Below are 19,133 nucleotides of genomic sequence, written 5' to 3' on the forward strand. Positions count from 1 at the left end.
CATTTTAACTATGTTTATTCTTCCAATCCATGTGCATGGAATATCTTTCCATCTCTTTACGTCGTCATCCATTTCTTTCAGAAAAGCCTTGTAATTTTCATTGTATAGGTCTTTCACTTCCTTAGTTAAATTCACCCCAAGGTATTTTATTCTTTTTGTTGCGATTGTGAATGGTATTGTGTTCTTGACTTCTTTTTCTGTTAGTTCGTTATTAGAGTATAGAAATGCTACTGATTTATGTGAATTGATTTTGTACCCTGCAACTTTACTGTAGTTGTTGATTACTTCTGAAAGTTTTCCAATGGATTCTTTGGGGTTTTCTATATATAAGATCATGTCGTCTGCAGACAGCGAGAGTTTCACTTCTTCCCTCCCTATTTGGATTCCTTTTATTCCTTTTTCTTGCCTGATTGCTCTGGCCAAAACCTCCAGTACTATGTTAAATAAGAGTGGTGATAGAGGGCATCCTTGTCTCGTTCCTGTTCTCAGGGGGATGGTGCTCAGTTTTTGCCCATTGAGAATGGTGTTGGCTGTGGGTTTGTTGTATATGGCCTTTACTATGTTGAGGCAGTTCCCTTCTATCCCCATTTTCTTCAGTTTTTATCATAAATGGCTGTTGGATCTTGTCAAATGCTTTCTCTGCATCTATTGAGATGATCATGTGGTTTTTATTCCTCAGTTTGTTGATGTGATGTTTTACGTTGATTGATTTGCGGATGTTGAACCATCCCTGTGTCCCTGGTATGAATCCCACTTGATCATGATGTATGATCCTTTTGATGAATTGCTGTATTCAGGTTGCCAAAATTTTGTTGAGAATTTTTGCATCTATCTTCATCAGCAATATTGACCTGTAGTTCTCCTTTTTCGTGCTGTCCTTGTCAGGTTTTGGTATCAGTGTGATGTTGGCCTCATAGAATGTGTTAGGAAGTGTTCCATCCTCCCTAATTTTTTGAAATAGCTTGAAAAGGATAGGTATTAAATCCTCTCTGAAAGTTTGGTAGAATTCCCCAGGAAAGCCATCTGGTCCTGGGGTTTTATTCTTTGGGATGCTTTTGATGGCTGTTTCAATCTCTTTCCTTGTGATTGGTCTGTTCAAATTGTCTGCTGCTTCTTGAGTGAGCTTTGGGAGATTGTAGGAGTCCAAGAATTTATCCATTTCCTCTAGGTTATCCATTTTGCTGGCGTATAGTTTTTCATAGTATTCTCTTATAATCCGTTGTATTTCTGCAGAGTCTGTTATTTCTCCTCTTTCATTTCTGATTTTGTTTATTTGAGCTTTCTCTCTTTTTTTCTTTGTAAGTCTGGCTAGGGGTTTGTCAATGTTATTTATCTTCTCAAAGAACCAGCTTTTTGTTTCGTTGATCCTTTCTACTGCCTTTTTTGTTTCAATAGCATTTATTTCTGCTTTGATTTTTATTATTTCTCTCCTTCTGCTGACTTTGGGCTTTGTTTGTTCTTCTTTCTCTAATTCAGTTAGGTGTAGTTTAAGATTGCTGATTTGGGATTTTTCTTGTTTGTTAAGATGTGCCTGAATTGTGATGAATTTTCCTCTTAATACAGCTTTTGCTGCATCCCATATGAGTTGTTATGGCATGTTATCATTTTCATTTGCCTCCAGGTATTTTTTGATTTCTTCCTTAATGTCTTCAATGATCCATTGCTTGTTCAATAGTGTATTGTTTAGTCTCCACATCCTTGTGCCTTTCTCAGCTTTTTCCTTGTAATTAATTTCTAGCTTTACAGCATTGTGATCGGAGAAGATGCTTGTTATTATTTCAATTTTTTTAAATTTGTAGAGGCTTGCCTTGTTCCCCAACATATGGTCTATCCCTGAGAATCTTCCATGTGCACTTGAGAAGAATGTGTATTCTGCTGTTTTTGGCTGAAGTGTTCTATATGTGTCTATTAAGTCCAACTGTTTTAGCTTTTCGTTTAGCTCTGCTGTTTCTTCGTTGATTTTCTGTCTTGATGAACTGTCCATTGATGATAGTGGGGTGTTGAGGTCCCCTACTATTATTGTGTTATTTTTGATATCTTCTTTTAGGTTTTTTAATAGTTGCTTTATGAACTTTGGTGCTCCTGTGTTGGGTGCATAGATATTTATAAGTGTTATTTCTTCTTGATGAAGTGTCCCTTTGATCATTATATATTGGCCCTCTGTGTCTCTCTCTACCTGCCTTATCTTGAAATCTGTTTTGTCTGATATAAGCATTGCGACACTTGCTTTCTTTTGCTTGCTATTAGCTTGGAGTACTGTCTTCCACCCCTTCACTCTGAGCCTGTGTTTGTCCTTGGAGGTGAGGTGTGTTTCCTGGAGGCAACAAATTGTTGGATCTTGTTTTTTAATCCATTTTGCCACTCTATGTCTTTTTATTGGAGGATTCAATCCATTTACATTGAGGGTGAGTATTGATGCATGAGGGCTTAATGCTGTCATTCTGTTGCTCATTTTCTGGTTTTCCTGCGTTTCCTTTGTTTCTCATCCTGTGTGTTTTAGCCTACCCCTTGACTTCTGCAATTTCTTATGCTGGGTTTCTTAGATTTTTCCTTATTTATGTTTTGTGTCTCTGTTCTGTGTTTTAGTTTAGTGACTACCCTGAAGTTTGTATTTAGAATCTCGTGTATAACATAGTCCATTTTCTGGTGGTCTCTTACTTCCTCAGCCTACACTGTTTTAGTCCCTTTCCTTCTCCCCTCCTAAATTATTATTTTCATCTCTTATTCCAAATTGTGTTGTGAGTTTGTGGTTAGAGTGATAAGATTGTCTTTCCTTTTGTGATTTCCTTCCCTTTATCCTAATGTTATAGTTGAATATTTGCTATCCTATTCAGAGTCTATCTATTTGTCTCCCTACTCTGTGTTTTGTGACCCCTTGCTCCCTTTTTTTCTTTTTTCAGGTATGAGAGCCTTCTTGAGGATTTCTTTTAGTGGAGGTCGTGTGACTACGAAGTCCCTCAGCTTTTGTTTGGAAAAGATTTAATTTCTCCCTCATATCTGAAGGATATTTTTGCTGGAAAGAGTATTCTTGGCTGAAGATTTTTATCCTTTAAAATTTTGAATATGTCACTCCAATCTCTCCTAGTTTGTAAGGTTTCTGTAGAGAAATCCGCTGAAAGTCTGATGGGGGTTCCTTTGTAGGTTATTTTCTTCTGCCTTGCTGCCCTGAGTATTCTTTCTTTGTCCTTCATTTTTGCCATTTTTACTAGTATGTGCCTTGCAGTAGGTCTTTTTGCATTGACAAATCTAGGAGATCTGAAAGCTTCCTCCACACACATTTCTCTCTCAATCCCTAGATTTGGGAAGTTCTCTTCTATTGTTTCTTTGAGCATGCTTTCTGCTCCATTTTCCTTTTCCACGCCCTCAGGAATTCCGATGATTCTTAAGTTGCATTTTCTCATTGAGTCAGCCAGTTCTCTGATATTTTCTTCAGTTTTTTAAATTCTTAGTTCTCTTTCTTCCTCTGTCTGGAGCCGTTCAGCCTGTCTGTCTTCGATCATGCTAATTTGCTCCTCTATGGTGTCTACACAGGCATTCAGGGAATCTGTATTCTGTTTTATATGATCCATTGTATTTTTCATCTCTAGTATTTCTAATTGATTCTTCTTTATAATTTCAATCTCTTTTGTGAAGTAACTCCAGAACTCGTTTGTTTCTCTATATTTCCCTTTACCTCATTGAATATTTTGAGGATAGCTATTTTGAACTCATCTTCACTTAGTTTACCCATTTCCAAGCCCTCAGGACCTACTTCTGTATTTTTATTGTTTTCCTTTTGGACTGGAGCTTTTATAAATTGCTGCATGGTAGAGGAGCAGTTTTTGTGCATGATGCTATTATTCGGCTGCAGTTGCAGCCTGTTGCCAGTAGATGGGGGTCGAGAGGCTTGTTTTCTGAGCCCTGTGCCTTCAGCCGCGATGCATGGGTTGGGGGAGGAGGGGCACTTTCACTCACTAGGACCTGTATTGGATGAGCTCTCGCCTTTTGGTCTCCAGGGTCCCTGGCTTGCTGGGGATCCCCTACATGAAAGCTTGCCCCTGTTAGAGGGTTTCTGCTGCACAGGCGGTGGGAGTCCTGGATGATCCCCTGACGCACGGCCCCTCCCCCGCTCCTTCCCGCACCCGCGGCAGCGATCCCAGTCTCTAGGGGAGGGAGCGAAGTTCTCTCCTACCCCATTCCAGCTCCTGTGCGGTTGCTCCAGCTTCTCCGCCTTCTGTCATTAGGCTGCTGTGGCTCTCTGACTATTTCTGTTATTAGGATTTATTTTTTTTTTTTGGTTGGAAAGCACTTGCTCTTTTTAGTTGTAATTTGGAGGGGGAGAGATTCCCGGGTGAGCTCACGCTGCCATGTAACTGACGTCACTCCTAAAGTTTTATAGAGCCATTTAACACTGCCTTATATTTTTAAGCCACTCATTCAGTAACTATTTCAGGGCCTAGTAGGTGCCAGAATCACTATGAGCCTATTAGGGTCCCTGCGCCTAAGGAACTTATGTTTTGATGAGGAAGATGCACACAGGAAAATTAGAATACAGTGTAGCAAGTAAGAATCAATTGGTAAGGTGGAGAAACGGCTTGGTGAGGGTTGGTAGAGAAGGCTTTCCTGAAGGAACAGAAGTCTAAACTGAGATTTGGAGTTAAGTTGAAAGTCATGTGAAATGTCTGGAGAGGGAAAGCAGAGACCAGCACATAAAACACCTTGTAAACTGTTTTAAGGACTTGATTTTATAGTGTTTAAATGTTTGGTATATGCAATTGCTGGATGTTCTTTGCAACATAGTAAACAATAATCATATTAGTTGTTTGGCACTTAGTAGGTACATAATAAACTGTCTCCTCTTTTCTCCTCTTCGTTCTCTTCCCTTCCTTTATATGCAGCTGATGCATCGCGTGAGTTTTTTTGGGGGAAATAAATGCAAACCCCAAAATGCTGCTGATTTATAAGGAGGTAACCTTAATTTAGCATATTGAAAGAATCATGTTTAGTTCACCAAAATAAAAATGCTATTTAACATAGTTGTCTGCTCTTTAAATCAGTGATCACAATGAGTTAGTTATGGAATTGAATACAATAAGATATTCAAAATTTTTGATCATCACCATCTTTTGACTTCTTACTACTTAATGTACTACTTTCAGGGTTATTTATACTGACAGTGGCTTGGAGTTTTGTAAATAACACAAGTAGTTTTTGTGTTTTGTAATAACACAGGCTATCTTAACACAATAACACAAGTTAAATACTTGTGTTTTGTAATGACACAAGTTACTTAATGTGTACTCAGGTAAATAAAATGTGGTGTCTGTATGTTATCTATTGTGGGATTCCCAAAAGAAATTCGTTTTTGCAAGACAAATCTCATATCATTTAAGGGGCCTGAATTGCCACAGGGAATCTTGAAACTGGCAGCATTGTTTACTGAACTTTTTGAAAATAGATTTCTTCCCTTCTTTAAAGGCAGATAATAACTGAAAGAATCATAACTTCTGTGAAGAGAGAACCTATCACATTATTATTTGTTAATGATGGGCTATTCCCATTTGGGAAGTTTACAGAAAAATAGTTAACAAACATGTGCAATTAGGAAAGGAGGAATAACTGAATTTTGTTACAATCTACAATCCTATTCCAAAACAAAAAAATACGCTGAACACTCTAGGCATACAACATGTTGCGTTGTTAGCATGGAAAAACTAAATTTTGCTTATCACTTGATTCACACCTCTTTGTCTTTAACTTGTGTTTTTTCAACTGCATGGAATGAAACAAGCTTTAAGACTTTTCTTGTCTCACAGAAAGTTCATCATTCCCTTCTTTGTGCCACCACTGTCCCTGTTATTATATCACTTGCTATGTTATTGTTGCTGTTATAGCACTTGCCACATTTATGACAGTTGTTTTCTATTTTCTTATTAGATTGTGACCTCCTTAAGTAAAGGGAATGTTTCATTCCATATTGAGTGTCCGGTGTCATAAATCCATGGTTAGCATGAATGAAAGGGGGCTTTCTGAAATTACATGGTGTTGCATAATGAAAAACTATTAAAGGTTAAAGGTTTACAGTTTTACTGGTTGATTGGTAGCTAGCACTAAGCAGTTACTTCTACTGTCTTATCATAGGAAGCTGGTTAAAACCCACAAGGATGTTTGAACAATAAGATTTATTTCATATAACTCTGTTACAAGACTGAATACCAAAGAGGTAAGGGAAAGAACGATAAGCATATTACTTCGAGCGTGCCAGGGTTTAGGGAACCTCACTCATAACTAAGTGTAAAAGTTCAAGTTTTTAAAATGGAATAATTATTCGGTTTACAAAAAAGTTTACTACATGAGTATCTTAAGTAGTGTTCTTTTTTAGTGCATTTTAAATTATTAAAAATAGGAAGCGTGATGTAATGGAAAAAGCAATGTAGTGAAATCTGGGTTTTTGGGGTTCTAGACTTGACTCTAATAGCAACTCTGATTTGGGACAAGTTTAAAAACCTCTTTGAACTTTAGTTTTCTTCTCTGTAAAAGTGTAGTTTGTAGTATATCATATTCAGTAGTACAACTTTAATATCAGTTTATTTTGTTTCATTTTTTTAAAGGCAAATTTCTTTTTTTTAAAGACTGGCACCTGAGCTAAGATCTGTTCCCAATCTTCTTTTTTTTCTTCTTCTTCTCCCCAAAGCTCCCCAGTACATAGTTGTATATTCTAATTGTAGGTCCTTCTTGTTGTGCTATGTGGGACACCACCTCAGCATGGCTGGATGAATGGTGCCATGTCCACGCCCAGGATCCTAACGGGCGAAACCTAGGCTGCCAAAGCAGAATGCGCAAACTTAACCACTCGGCCACAGGGCTGGCCCTGAATTTATTTAAAAGTGTGCTTATAGAGAATTTTAAGAATGAAGCTAGTGCAAAGGGAGGGACAAGTATTTTGAATATAGAAACCACCTAAATTCAGAAGATTATTTAAATTTTGTAAGTATTCATCCAAGATATTTTTGATATATTTTTTAAGGGATAAAGCAAATCAAAAAACAGTCTACTTCTAGTTTTATAAAACAAAAAAAATGTATACATTAATGCATGTGCAGGAAAACATACAGTAAGATAAGTATTAATGTTATCTCTAGTGTGGGTTACATATAATGGAAAAAACAAGGAGAATAAAATAATATTTTTCTTTTTTCTACAATGATAATGAAGAAAAACTAAAACAAACTTAAAAGACTATTTCAAAAGGACCATTTGTGGCTTTGGAAAAGTAGATTATTATTTGCCATACAAGCAAGGAAAACACACTGGGAGCTGGGGCCTACATGTCAAAGGTAGGCTTTTTTTCTGTTTCCCGGTTTTACTGAGAACTGTTACCCTTGGTGGAAAGCAGAAGACAAGACCACTAAGTGATTGGTGTTCAGCTCTTTAGTTGTAATGGGAACAAGAGTTCCTATTATGGGGTCTGTGGACAAACTTTAGGTGAATCCATGGACCATTTGAAATTGTATCAAAAATTGTGAATGTCCATTCATGCATTTCATGTATGTCACTCCAGTGACTGGGTCCGTAGCTTTAACAGATTTATAGAGAGCGCATGATCCAAAAAGGATTAAGAATCCTATGGACAGTTCTTGTCTGCTTGTACATAGAGTATAAGTTGTGGATTTTAGGCACAGACTACTGAAAGTGACATTGTTTATTCGGGTCGTGGAGTGATGAGAATAATTGTAGAGCTGTTGATTTTTCTCTATGCATTTCTATCTTTCCTGCTATTGTTTTGTAACCTTTGGTTTTTGTCTACCATTTTCATCCAAAAAGCTGCCAGACTCCTCAAAATAAATCTAATTTAGAGATTCTAACCTTTTCCCTAACAGCTCAGTTTATTGAGGATCTTTCCATTTTTTTTGTCTTTTTATCAAGGAATGAATTGCAATTGTGCACTCAAATGATTTTTAACAGGTTTTGTTGCATTTAAACAATTAGAGTTTTATCTTTATTTATTTATTTAAATTTATTTATTTATTTATTTTTTTGAGGAAGATTAGCCCTGAGCTAACTACCGCCAATCCTCCTCTTTTTGCTGAGGAAGACTGGCCCTGAGCTAACATCCATGCCCATCTTCCTCTACTTTATACGTGGGATGCCTGCCACAGCATGGCTTTTTGCCACGTGGTGCCATGTCTGCACCCGGGATCTGAACCGGCAAACCCCAAGCCGCCGTGAAGCGGAACGTGCGAACTTAACTGTTGCGCCACCAGGCCTGCCCCTCATCTTTATTTATTTTGTTTTTTGTTTTTTTTTTTAAGATTTTATTTTATTTTTTTTTCCTTTTTCTCCCCAAAGCCCCTCAGTACATAGTTGTATATTCTTCGTTGTGGGTTCTTCTAGTTGTGGCGTGTGGGACGCTGCCTCAGTGTGGTTTGATGAGCAGTGCCATGTCCACGCCCAGAATTCAAACCAACGAAACACTGGCCCGCCGGCAGCGGAGCACGAGAACTTAACCACTCGGCCACGGGGACAGCCCCTCATCTTTATTTTTATAGGCAAAAAATGAGTAAGTTCCTCCTACAATAAAGACACCATCCTTTTAATCTGTAAGACTTTTTATGTATATCTGGGACCTTGAGGATTTATACCCTATTCAGTTCGTGATTAATATTTAATGTGTAACTGGAGTCTGTAGACTTTTAACGTTTTTTTCTAATTCCTCTTTTTGGGGAGTAGGGGAGTGGTTAGAAAGAATGTTATAGCAATGATCTTGGATTCTAGTTGCTTATATCAGAAGCACCTCATGATTATGTTTGAAGACAGTATGTCTTTCTGTAAGAAATTTCACTATTTCCACACCAGCATCTCATTAATTCTTCCTGCATTCCCAGGAGAAGTGTTCTGAGTACTTGGTTTCGTTCTGTGTAGGAGAAAAATGGAGGTACTGGTACTCTTTCTATTTAAAAACAAAAAAACACTCAGAACTCAGGGTCTCTGTCAACCTTCTCTCCATTTGGAATTAAATTTCAATCAGTTAGTTTAAATATTAGGTTATGTTGCATACTCGGAACCTAGATATGAAGGGGTCTTCACTTTCAATCATAGCTGTTGATCTAAAAGTTTTTTAGCTTTGGAATTTCACAAAAATGTTTAGTTAAATATGTTCAATCCTTTTCCATTTAAGGTTTTTGGAGTAAAAATTTTATGTATACGTTTTGGTTAGGGTACTTTTTTTGAGCTTGGTTTGAATTTGATACTCTACATCTTTTGTACTCTTCCTAAGGTATTGTGAAATATGTGTGTAGCATATTTCAGGTGAATTTTTAAAAACTGTTCATCACATTTGGTGATAATCGGCAACTTGTAGAGTGTAATATGGGCATAGTTGAGAATATTGCATAAAAATCTATCTTTTCAAATTCATTTCTTCGCTTTTCTCACCTGAAGAAAAAAATTAGTAGTACTATGTGGTTTACTCATAATAATATTGCGATTTTAGAAAGAAGATTCCTGCTTTACTTATATGAAGAGTTGAGATATTAATACGTATTTCACAGGGTTATTTGAGAATCAGTGGGATAATAGATGTGAAATGCCTAACACAGTAACTGCACACAGTAGGTTCATTCCAACAAAGGCTATATGTAGCATAAGATGTAATCATGCTTACAGGGAATTGAAAGTCACTGGAGTAGGGAAAAATTAATATATGCCAACAAGTTCTGCCCTGTCCAGGTATTAAATTCATTTAGAATTAATGAACAATTTGGAGAGGAACATGTGGAGTAGAAAGTTTCATTAAAATGAATCTTTATCCTTACATTGGTTGTCTGGAAGCAGAATCAAATAGATAGTAAGAGACTGGCAAATGACAGCAAAATATTTTTTATCTTTGGAACTGCCCTCACAATTGCCATTTTTCGTACCTCTTTACCTGCATTAATTCACTCTAAATTCTTCCTTTTGTGTGGAGGTTTTTTTAAATTACATTGTTCTAATGAGAGAGGGCAGTCACCTCAGGAGGCAGTTTTAATTTGTTTAACATGCTAACGAAGTTGAAGTCACCCTCGGAGTATGCCTCTCTGCACCTGACATGCCTTCCCAAGGCAGGATGCCTCCCGCCTCCGTGTGAATAAGAGGAAAGGCTTGCCCGATGAGTTAGACAAAGCCTGCCGAGCCCAGCTGGGAGGAGTTTCCTTCTCTGAGTAGAGCTGGTACAGTCAGGGGCTTTTGGCCACCTTGTGTTCACACCCTTTCACCCAGCGGATTACCTGAGGTGGAGGTGGAGAAGGGAGTGTTGCTCTTTGCAGGGGCCCCTCCACTGGGAGGGCTTTAGCCTGAGAGGAATTGTGGCAGTTGCGGGTTCTCTATTAGAGGCAGATGCTGTCTAACCCCGGTGTGCCACTCCTTCTCCCATACAGACCAGAACATCAGGTCCATCCTCTGGAGTCTCAGGTGGCACCACAGCGGCAGCCTGGGCTAATGATTTGGTGGAAAGGGAAGGGGTGGTCCTTCTGTCTGGACCCCTCACGGCTGACTCACAGGAAGTGCTAGCAGAGCTTGGCACTGGGCGAAGCAGCGCCAGGATTCTGCCCCTCCCTGCCTCGGTCCGCCCACCCTCTCCGATGTGCGCTTTGCAGTATCTCTCGATAGAACAATGAAGTGGTTTTAAGTTTGCTAAGACTCTCAGGGAAATTCTTTGGACTTCTGTGACAGTCTTCAAAATGTTTTACTACCGACTTTTCCAAGAAGCTGTGTTTTAAAAAACCCTTTCCTTCGTGGATTGCTTTGTCTGAAGATTACTCAGGGTGACCATGGTTCAGCGCTTTAGCCTCAGGAGGCAGCTATCCAAGGTGGGTAGCTTTGTGTGTTTATTTAGGGGAAACTCTCACTAGCTTCAGCATGGTTTCCTTTTTCTCTAGAACTGTTCTGTCAAGCTTGCCTTCTCCAGTGCTAAGGAGGGGCTGGGGGAGGAAGTGCTGCCTTTTGTTCTTTCCTCTCACAGACACAAAGGTTTAAGGCTGACTGCACTGGCAGCCTCAGATTTTGTTCCCCTAAAACTAGAGCTGTCATCTGTGAATTTGGAGCAAGTTGTAGTTTGCTTCTCAGATACAATTTCCGGAAGATGTGTGTGAAAGAGAGAACAGTGGGTAAAAAGTGTATATTTAATTAGCAGTTAATCTAGCAGCTTGTTGACCAAGATGAGAAAGCCTTATTGGTCTGTGGAATCAGTGCTTTCATACAAAATTTAATATTAAACTGGGGGAAACTACCATAAAATAGTTAAATAAGCAAGACTTGCATGAAATATTAAAATGAGTGGTTGTGTTAAGATACTTGCATACTTAATGAAGGAGTGTGTGAAAAGCAGTAACCAGAAGGCTCACAAATCAATTTTTACATAATTTTATTTGAAAAACAGGTTTCATTTCTGCAGCTTTGGGGGAAAAGTTCTTCCAATCCAAGAATATCAAACTTAAAAAAAAGAAAAAGAAAAAGCGAAGCCTTCTTTGAAGAGGGACTGCTGATGTTATGAATCAGCCCTGGCAGTAGCCAGCCTTCTCTTGACCCAGTCATTGAGCTCTCATTTTAACAAGTGCAGAAACTAGTTTGGAATGAGGTATGTTGAGAGTTGAGCTTTATTTCACAAACCATTCTGTTCTTTAAAAGCTCTTTTTAGGAGCTGGCCCCGTGGCCAAGTGATTAAGTTCGCGTGCTCCGCTGGCTCAGGGTTTCGCTGGTTCAGATCCTGGACGCAGACATGGCACTGCTCATCAGGCCACGTTGAGGCGGTGTCCCACGTGCCACAACTAGAAGGACCTGAAACTAAGCTATACAACTATGTACGGGGGGATTTGGGGAGATAAAGCAGGGGGAGAAAAAAAAAAGCTCTTTTTAAAAATTATAGCAGTTGGTAGCAAAATTGTGTTACACTTCATTCCCTGTAGAGAGAAGGTTAAACAAATCAGTAGGCATTTTTCACTTCTTTGGTTGTTAGTCAGAATTGTTAAATCCTGAAAAGTGTTTTTATTTTAAGGGAAAACTTTTAGTTCCTCACAGATGACCTCAGTGTAGAATGTATGCACTCAAGCAAAAATGAGCAAAGCTCTTACCTCCATCTCCATGTCAAGTTTCATCTCTTGTCTTGGATCTCCAAACCTAACAGGGACTTTTTAGGAATATTAAAATAAATTTCCCTTGGTTCCCTTCTCCGCATTTCAGGTGGGGGTGGGGAGGCTAGGAAGCTCCCAAATTTCACCTAAACAATAAAAAGAATCATTTTTGTTTCTCCAACAACCTCTAGTTCATCTATTTTCAAATATGTAGTACATCTAAAAAGCAGAAGATGTGTAGATTGTGTTAGGGCAGTGACTTCTGCACAAGAGTGTCTGAAATAGTTGAGAGCCAGGTGATAATTTTCTAATTAGGATATAACTACGTTCTAGGTATTTTGCTACCAATAGTTCTCTCTCAATGACTTTTTGAACTTTACTCTTTTCACTCTATACTGTGTGTATCACTGTTATTTCTATAGAAAGACACTTTTAGGAGCACATCTTCTCTATAACATGAAGAAATAAAAGGTACATTATATAAAAACACTCAAAGAAACCCCTTTTAATTCCTTTTTCTAACACCCCTCTGCTCTATTTTAGCGTGGTTTCTGGCTCCTGTACTGGATGGTCAGTTGTTTTCTATCAAGTGCCCTTAACATAGTATATGTTCAGTGATGAATTGCAAAAAAAATTCTTAATTGTTTCATCTGTGTGGCACTAAAATATGAAGGAGAAACTGAAGAGTTATGTCAATAAGTTTTTCTTTTTAATGCATCGAATGCACTGTGCCTCTGTCTTTTCATCTAAATCCGTGTTACCTGAGAACACAGTAGCTGTCAGACCCCAGTATATGGTGTTTCTGGCACACATTCAACACTCAAAGTGAAATTGGTTTTTTGCACGTGAGAAACAGTTGAAAAATGGCAATTTCATATGATTCCAACTTCAGTAACAAATATTTTTGCCTAAGAAATAATCTTCCACAAGTATAGAGTTGTATTAAGGTGATCTCATATTTTAAAAGCTATTTCCTAATTGACAAAAAGAAGTACTCGTGGTCATCTTTAGTCTGTTGGAAATTTTCTGAAAGAAAATATTTATAAATATTTGCAGTGATTTTAAACCTAGTATCTAATTTAGATACCTTTTATCTTTTTTTTAAAGATTTTTTTTTTTTCTTTTTTTCCCCAAAGCCCCCCAGTACATAGTTGCATATTTTTAGTTGTGGGTCCTTCCAGTTGTGGCATGTGGGATGCTGCCTCAACATGGCTTGATGAGCGGTGCCATGTCTGTGCCTAGGATCTGAACCGGCAAATCCCTGGGCCACCGAAGCAGAGCGTGCGAACTTAACCACTAACCACTCGGCCACAGGGCCGGCCCCCTAGATACTTTTTATCTTAAGTTTGCTAGTCATGTTTACTTATGCAGGATGTTTCCCTAGAATATTCAAATGATTCCTCTAGGCTGATGGATGTTTACATCTGAACTAAGTGAAACGGAGAAAATAAATTAAGAAGTAGTTGAAGTAGGGGCCAGCCCCATTGCCTAGCAGTTAAGTTCAGCACACTCTACTTCAGCGACCTGGGTTTGGTTCCTGGGTGCAGGCCTACACCACTTGTCAGTGGCCATGCTGTGGTGGTGACCCTCATGCAAAATAGAGGAAGATTGGCAACAGATGTTAACTCAGGATGAATCTTCCTCAAGTGACAAGAGGAACATTGGCAACAGATTTTAGCTCAGGACAAGTCTTCTCAGCGAAAAAAAAAAAATAAGATAAAATAAAAATCTTCATTTTTAAAGAGAGATACTCAGTTATTCTCTTTGACTAGATCCCAGTGACCTGACTCCCAGAAAAGTTTTCTGTTTTCCTTCCCAGTTTAGATTATTTTCTTCCTGCCCTAAGTCCTTTGTATGAGCCAGCCAAAATAGTTTTGATACCAGCTAATGTGGATATTTCATTTAATTCTCCTAATGCCCTTTCAAGTTAGATAGTATCAGCTTCTTTTTGTCATTAAAGAAACAGGTTCAGAGAATTTAAGTCATTTGCCTGAGATCAGCAGGAGGTAGAGTCCACTTCAAACTTAGGTCTAACTCCATACCCGTCTGTTTCCCCATACCAATTGCCTCCCTAAATTTCTGGTGTGTTAATCATTCCAGTATCATGGTGTCTGATATTTCTCCATATGTTTATCCATGCTTGTAGAAAATAGTATAGTAAATAACTTGGGTAACTTTCTTAGCACAGCCCTTTCCCATAGAGCTGAAATTAATATCTGAAGGAGTTTAAATTTGTCAGTCAAACTTGGTAAGTAAGTTGTTTTATTTGGCCAGAGAAGCATCAATTTAAATAAGATAGTTGATTTAGTAAAGCCATACTAAATGTAGTTGAAGCTTAATTGCATGCATTTACATGGAACTTTAAACTGTTGTTAGTGCCATCGAGTTGATTCTGACTCCTAGCGACTCGACTCTGTGTACAGTGGAGCGGAACCCTGCCAGGTCTTTTTGCACCATCCTCTCACCTTCTGGCACCATATCAGACAATGCTCTGCTGCTATTCATAGCGATTTCATGGCCAATTTTTTCAGAAGTCAGTGGCCAGGTGGTCCTTACTCCTAGTCTATCTTAGTCTGGAACCTCTGCTGAAACCTGTCCACCATGGTTCAAATATCTGCTGATATTTGAAATACCGATGGTGTAGCTTTCAGCCTCACAGCAACAACACAGCTGCCACAGTATGATAACTGACAGATGAGTGGTATGCTTCTCTGACAGAGAAATGAACCTGGGCAGGCCATAATGATGAGAGTTCTAAATCTTAACCACTAGACCACTGGGGCTGGCTCTTTATTGCACTTTTTTAAACTATTAAGGAGAAAAATTTAACTCTTGAATTTCTATAATAATCTTTACGTGATGAAATACAGTGAGTCAGACATTCAGAAAGTCTTGTCTTAACTCACTCTGGCTCTCTCCTCCCCTCGACATCTTCTAAATGGGTAATAGAAAATCAGTTTTCCCCTTATTTTCCAGGAACTTCAGATTTTTAGCAGATATGATAAAAACTGAGGAGGCTTTGTTTAAAATTGATTATTTCAGTAAAATACTACACTGTTTTTGTTTTTTACTTTTGAATAGTTATCATTTCCATAGTTCAAAAATAAAAAATTACCTAACAAATCTCGCTTCCAACCATGTCTTTTAAACTAGTTTGTATCCCTGCCTCTGTAGGTAACCAGTTTCTGGTGTATCCTTCCGTTGTTTGTTTATGCATATGTAAGAAAATGTGAACATGTATTTTCTGACCTTTCTAAAATGAAAGATAAATGCCATACAGTTTGTCGTAAGATAACAACTTGAACTTTAATTTTTCAGATATGGATCTGAATAGTTATCTTGGTTTGGGTTTCAGATTTATTTTCACATTTCACAGGAGGCTGACTTTCTTTAGGACAAGTATAGCCACACAGAATCCACTTTCTATATCAAAGATAATTTAAAAATAACAGAAAGTCAGTGATAACTTTATTCTTTTCCAGTCATACCACATTTCTTTCCTACTCAGTTTGAGAGCTTTCTTTTGCTATATTAAAATTTTTTGTATGGTGAAAAAACATAGAAGATAAAAATCATACCAATATATCTTGGGTTGGCCTGTAAAGAGATTAATGGCTGAGAAGTAGAATTTGTGGGATTCCCCCCCCCCCCCCGTTCTCCTTTTGTTTTATTGAAATCATTTAATCCAGACCTGTAGAACACTTGAAAATATTTTTGTCTAAAAATGTTATTCTTACACTTTCTACATTTGATAGTGTCCTATTATTTGGTATCTGTTTGGTATCAGCTTAAGAAATTTACGATTTAGAGAAGTGTTGATCATAATTTGCATTCTTAAAAACTTTTTTTTTTTCAAAAGTGGTTTCCTCTGAGTTTCCACCTGCTTTCTTTTGGGTTTATGACTGTGATAATATACATGACTGACTTAATCTGTCTGTGAATGTATTCTTATTAGTCAAAAGACTATGGGGGCCGGTACAGTGGTTAAGTGCGCACGTTCCGCTTACGTGACTTGGGGTTTGCTGGTTTGGATCCTGGGTGCAGATATGGCACCACTTGGGAAGCCATGCTGTGGTAGGTGTCCCACATATAAAGTAGAGGAGGATGGGCACAGCTGTTAGCTCAGGGCCAGTCTTCCTCAGCAAAAAAAAAAAAAAAAAAAAGAGGATTGGCAGCAGATGTTAGCTCAGGGCTAATCTTCCTCAAAAGAAAAAAAGAAAAGAATACGGACCTCTCATTTCTATCCTAAGTAAATTAATTAGGTCTTTCAAAAGTATTTGATGGCTAAAATGGTAAACTTTAGATATATTTTACCACAATTAAAAAAAGTATTTTGAACTCTTTTAATGATAAGTATAATATGGGTAGAGTGAAGTAGTATTGTATGTAATTAAACAACTCAGATGCATAGGCAAGGGAGTCACTACTGGATGGATGCTTTTAAATAATGGAAATATTTACACCACCTGTTTTTTATGCTGTTTTTATTTAATTAATTTTCTCTAAGTTACTTTAGATATCTGCTGGCTTCATATTGGAAATATAATGTTTTGTGTTTATATTTTGCTAGCAGTTAAATGTTACATCTTCCTGTTAATAATTAACCCATTTTTAGGAGACTTAAATCAGGTAACGGAGTCGTCAGCATTATAAGAGCATTCAGATGTGTTACATAACCAAAATAGGAAGACTAATGCTGCTCTTCTGTTATATGAAATGATCCCCTTAGTAAGATCAATTCCATATATTGTAGATGTGGTGTGGGAATAGGTAAGGAATAGAAAATGACTTTCCTATTCAAATATATTGACAAGAATAGGCTAAAATAGAGAAACTAATTTAGAAATATGTATATTATAACACTGAAACATTTTTGTGATATTGATGCCAGTTTAAATTTTAAAAATAACAATAAGTTATTGACAGTAGATCTAAGAGAGTGGAATATGCTACTAGGAGAAGATAGTTAAATCTCCTTGGAAGTGTGTTGCTTTTTTGTTTTTTAAGTACACAACTGTCATTTGGTGTTGATTTGAGTATTATTTTCCTGAGAGAGATGGCTATATTAAATGACTCATTTAGATGCTTCTTTGAAGTTGGAATATTTTTACCAAGGGCTCTTAGTTTTGAAGATCATTGAGCTAATATACTTGAAAGTTCTTTGAAAACTATAAAGCACTAGATTAAGAAATTAAGGTGATGGTATTTTCGTTCTTCTGTCGTTCTACAAGTATTTTTGAAAAGGAGTGACTGTTCTTTAAAACAATACTTTGAAATACACACACGCGCCTCTCTTGCCCTTTTGTGTGTATACATAGGCTGTCTTTGGATGGGTAACACTGATCTCCTCTGGAAAGAGGACCTGGGAGACTTGGGTTGGCAGGGGGAGAGAGACTTTTAAAACTGTTTACCATGTACATACAGTTTATAAAATAATAGCCCTAGTCAAATGTGTTAAAAGCTCAAATAGTAGAAGTGAATTTTGGGCTCATTATTCTTCAGTGAAAACCATTGCAAATAGTTTACTTAAAGGTTAATGGTTGAAAGATGATATTCTGGGCTTGGTACTTTCTCCTAACCATCCATGTTATTCACAAGTTGAAGTTAATCTTTGTGTATAACTTATAAGTTTGCAGTATAAAATCACTAACCCTTTAAAAATTCTTTAAATGAACGTCTTTGGAGTACATTAACCATACTATTCTGAAAGCACATTTTGAGAATGGCGTGTAAAGGCAGGGACACATTTTACTTGTTATATCTGTATATGGAAGCTACGTGTAATACTTAATAATATGAAATATTGTCATTTGTTCTTAATCATTTTAGCTTACATGAGAAAATGAAAAGCATTTGCTCCTTTCAACACCCCGGGGTTAGTTAGGACTTAACCTCCACTATACACATGAACCTGTAACAGAATCCTGTTGACAAAGAAGAAAACAATGCAAATATGGAACTTGCCTTGTGATAGCACAGGAACTCTCCATTAACTTTCAGTCTGTTTCATCAAATATTTTTTAAGCAGCAGATCACTTTGTTTTTACTGGAAATTTAGTGTTTGAGAACAATCCATCTTAAAGACAGCAGTGTCCAAAATCCAAAGGTAGCACGTATAGTAAACATTTTGTAACTTTCCTTTTCATTTAATAAAATTTATCCAGAAGCTGTTTGTCACTGAAATTAAGTAAACCATGACTGGCTATGTGACTTTGGACAGGTAATTCGACTTCTCTGAAGCTTTCTCATCTGAAAAGCATTGTCTAGGATCCCTTAGAGATATAAAATTATGTGACGATCTGTTGTGTGTGGGCCAGGTTAGAGTCCTAAGAAAAATGACTTTAGATAGCCAACACCAGAGAAAACATCCAGTTTTAGACCAGGAGGGATCTAATTTTACACAGTTGTTCATTGCAAAAGTAAGTAAATAAATTAATGACTTTAATGGACAGGCTTAGAGTTTAATTTCTAGCCAGCTCTGGATAATTTAAATTTGAGACTAGCAAGTGAACTTAGTGAGTCAGTCACACATTTGTTAGTGTCTGGGTACTGAGAAGATATACATCTCTTCTACCTCCTCCTTTTTGGAAGAAAATGTGAACATTTTTAATGAAAACGGACATTCCTTAGCATGGAAATTTTACCTTATACAAAACAGATTTTTCTTCATTTCATGATAGATTGAAACTCAAGTTCCTTTTCTTAGATGAAACACACGCCTCTTACTTTTAAGGAAAATTTCATCATACCTTGGGAGATAAGACAGGTAAAAAAGCTAAAATAAGCTTTTTATTTCTATGAAATTAATAAGTAATGTACATTTTGAGGGGGGAATTAACTCTTCCTTTGAACCTGAGGTGAGGTTGAAAAGCCCTCTAGAGGAAGTAGGATTTTAGCTGGATCTAAAGGATTTGGATCAGTGGTTCTCAAGTTTTCCTTTCCAGATACCCCCAACATACCTTGAGAATGTAACTTAAGCTCAAAGTGGTAGTAATTTGGTAGATTACTTGGAAAATCGCTCACCGGTTTGATGCATACTCCTGGAGG

At 37.5% G+C, this 19,133-nt stretch overlaps 1 protein-coding gene across 11 annotated transcripts in view; it reads left to right on the plus strand.

Annotated features, from left to right (window-relative positions):
• TMCC1 (transmembrane and coiled-coil domain family 1) overlaps positions 1-19,133 on the plus strand; it is a 251,308-nt gene that overhangs the window by 114,966 nt on the left and 117,209 nt on the right. Inside the window, exon 1 of one of the 11 annotated variants that reach the window (XM_070237208.1) lies at positions 10,190-10,826. The exons of the other annotated variants lie outside the window; for them this stretch is intronic. Within the exon in view, the coding sequence (XP_070093309.1) occupies positions 10,788-10,826 (39 nt within the window). The 5' untranslated portion in view covers positions 10,190-10,787. Of the gene's footprint in view, positions 1-10,189; positions 10,827-19,133 lie in introns of those variants that run through there. 11 annotated transcript variants of the gene reach the window in all.

Source organism: Equus caballus, chromosome 16 (assembly GCF_041296265.1).
Source record: "Equus caballus isolate H_3958 breed thoroughbred chromosome 16, TB-T2T, whole genome shotgun sequence".
NCBI lineage: Eukaryota > Metazoa > Chordata > Mammalia > Perissodactyla > Equidae > Equus > Equus caballus.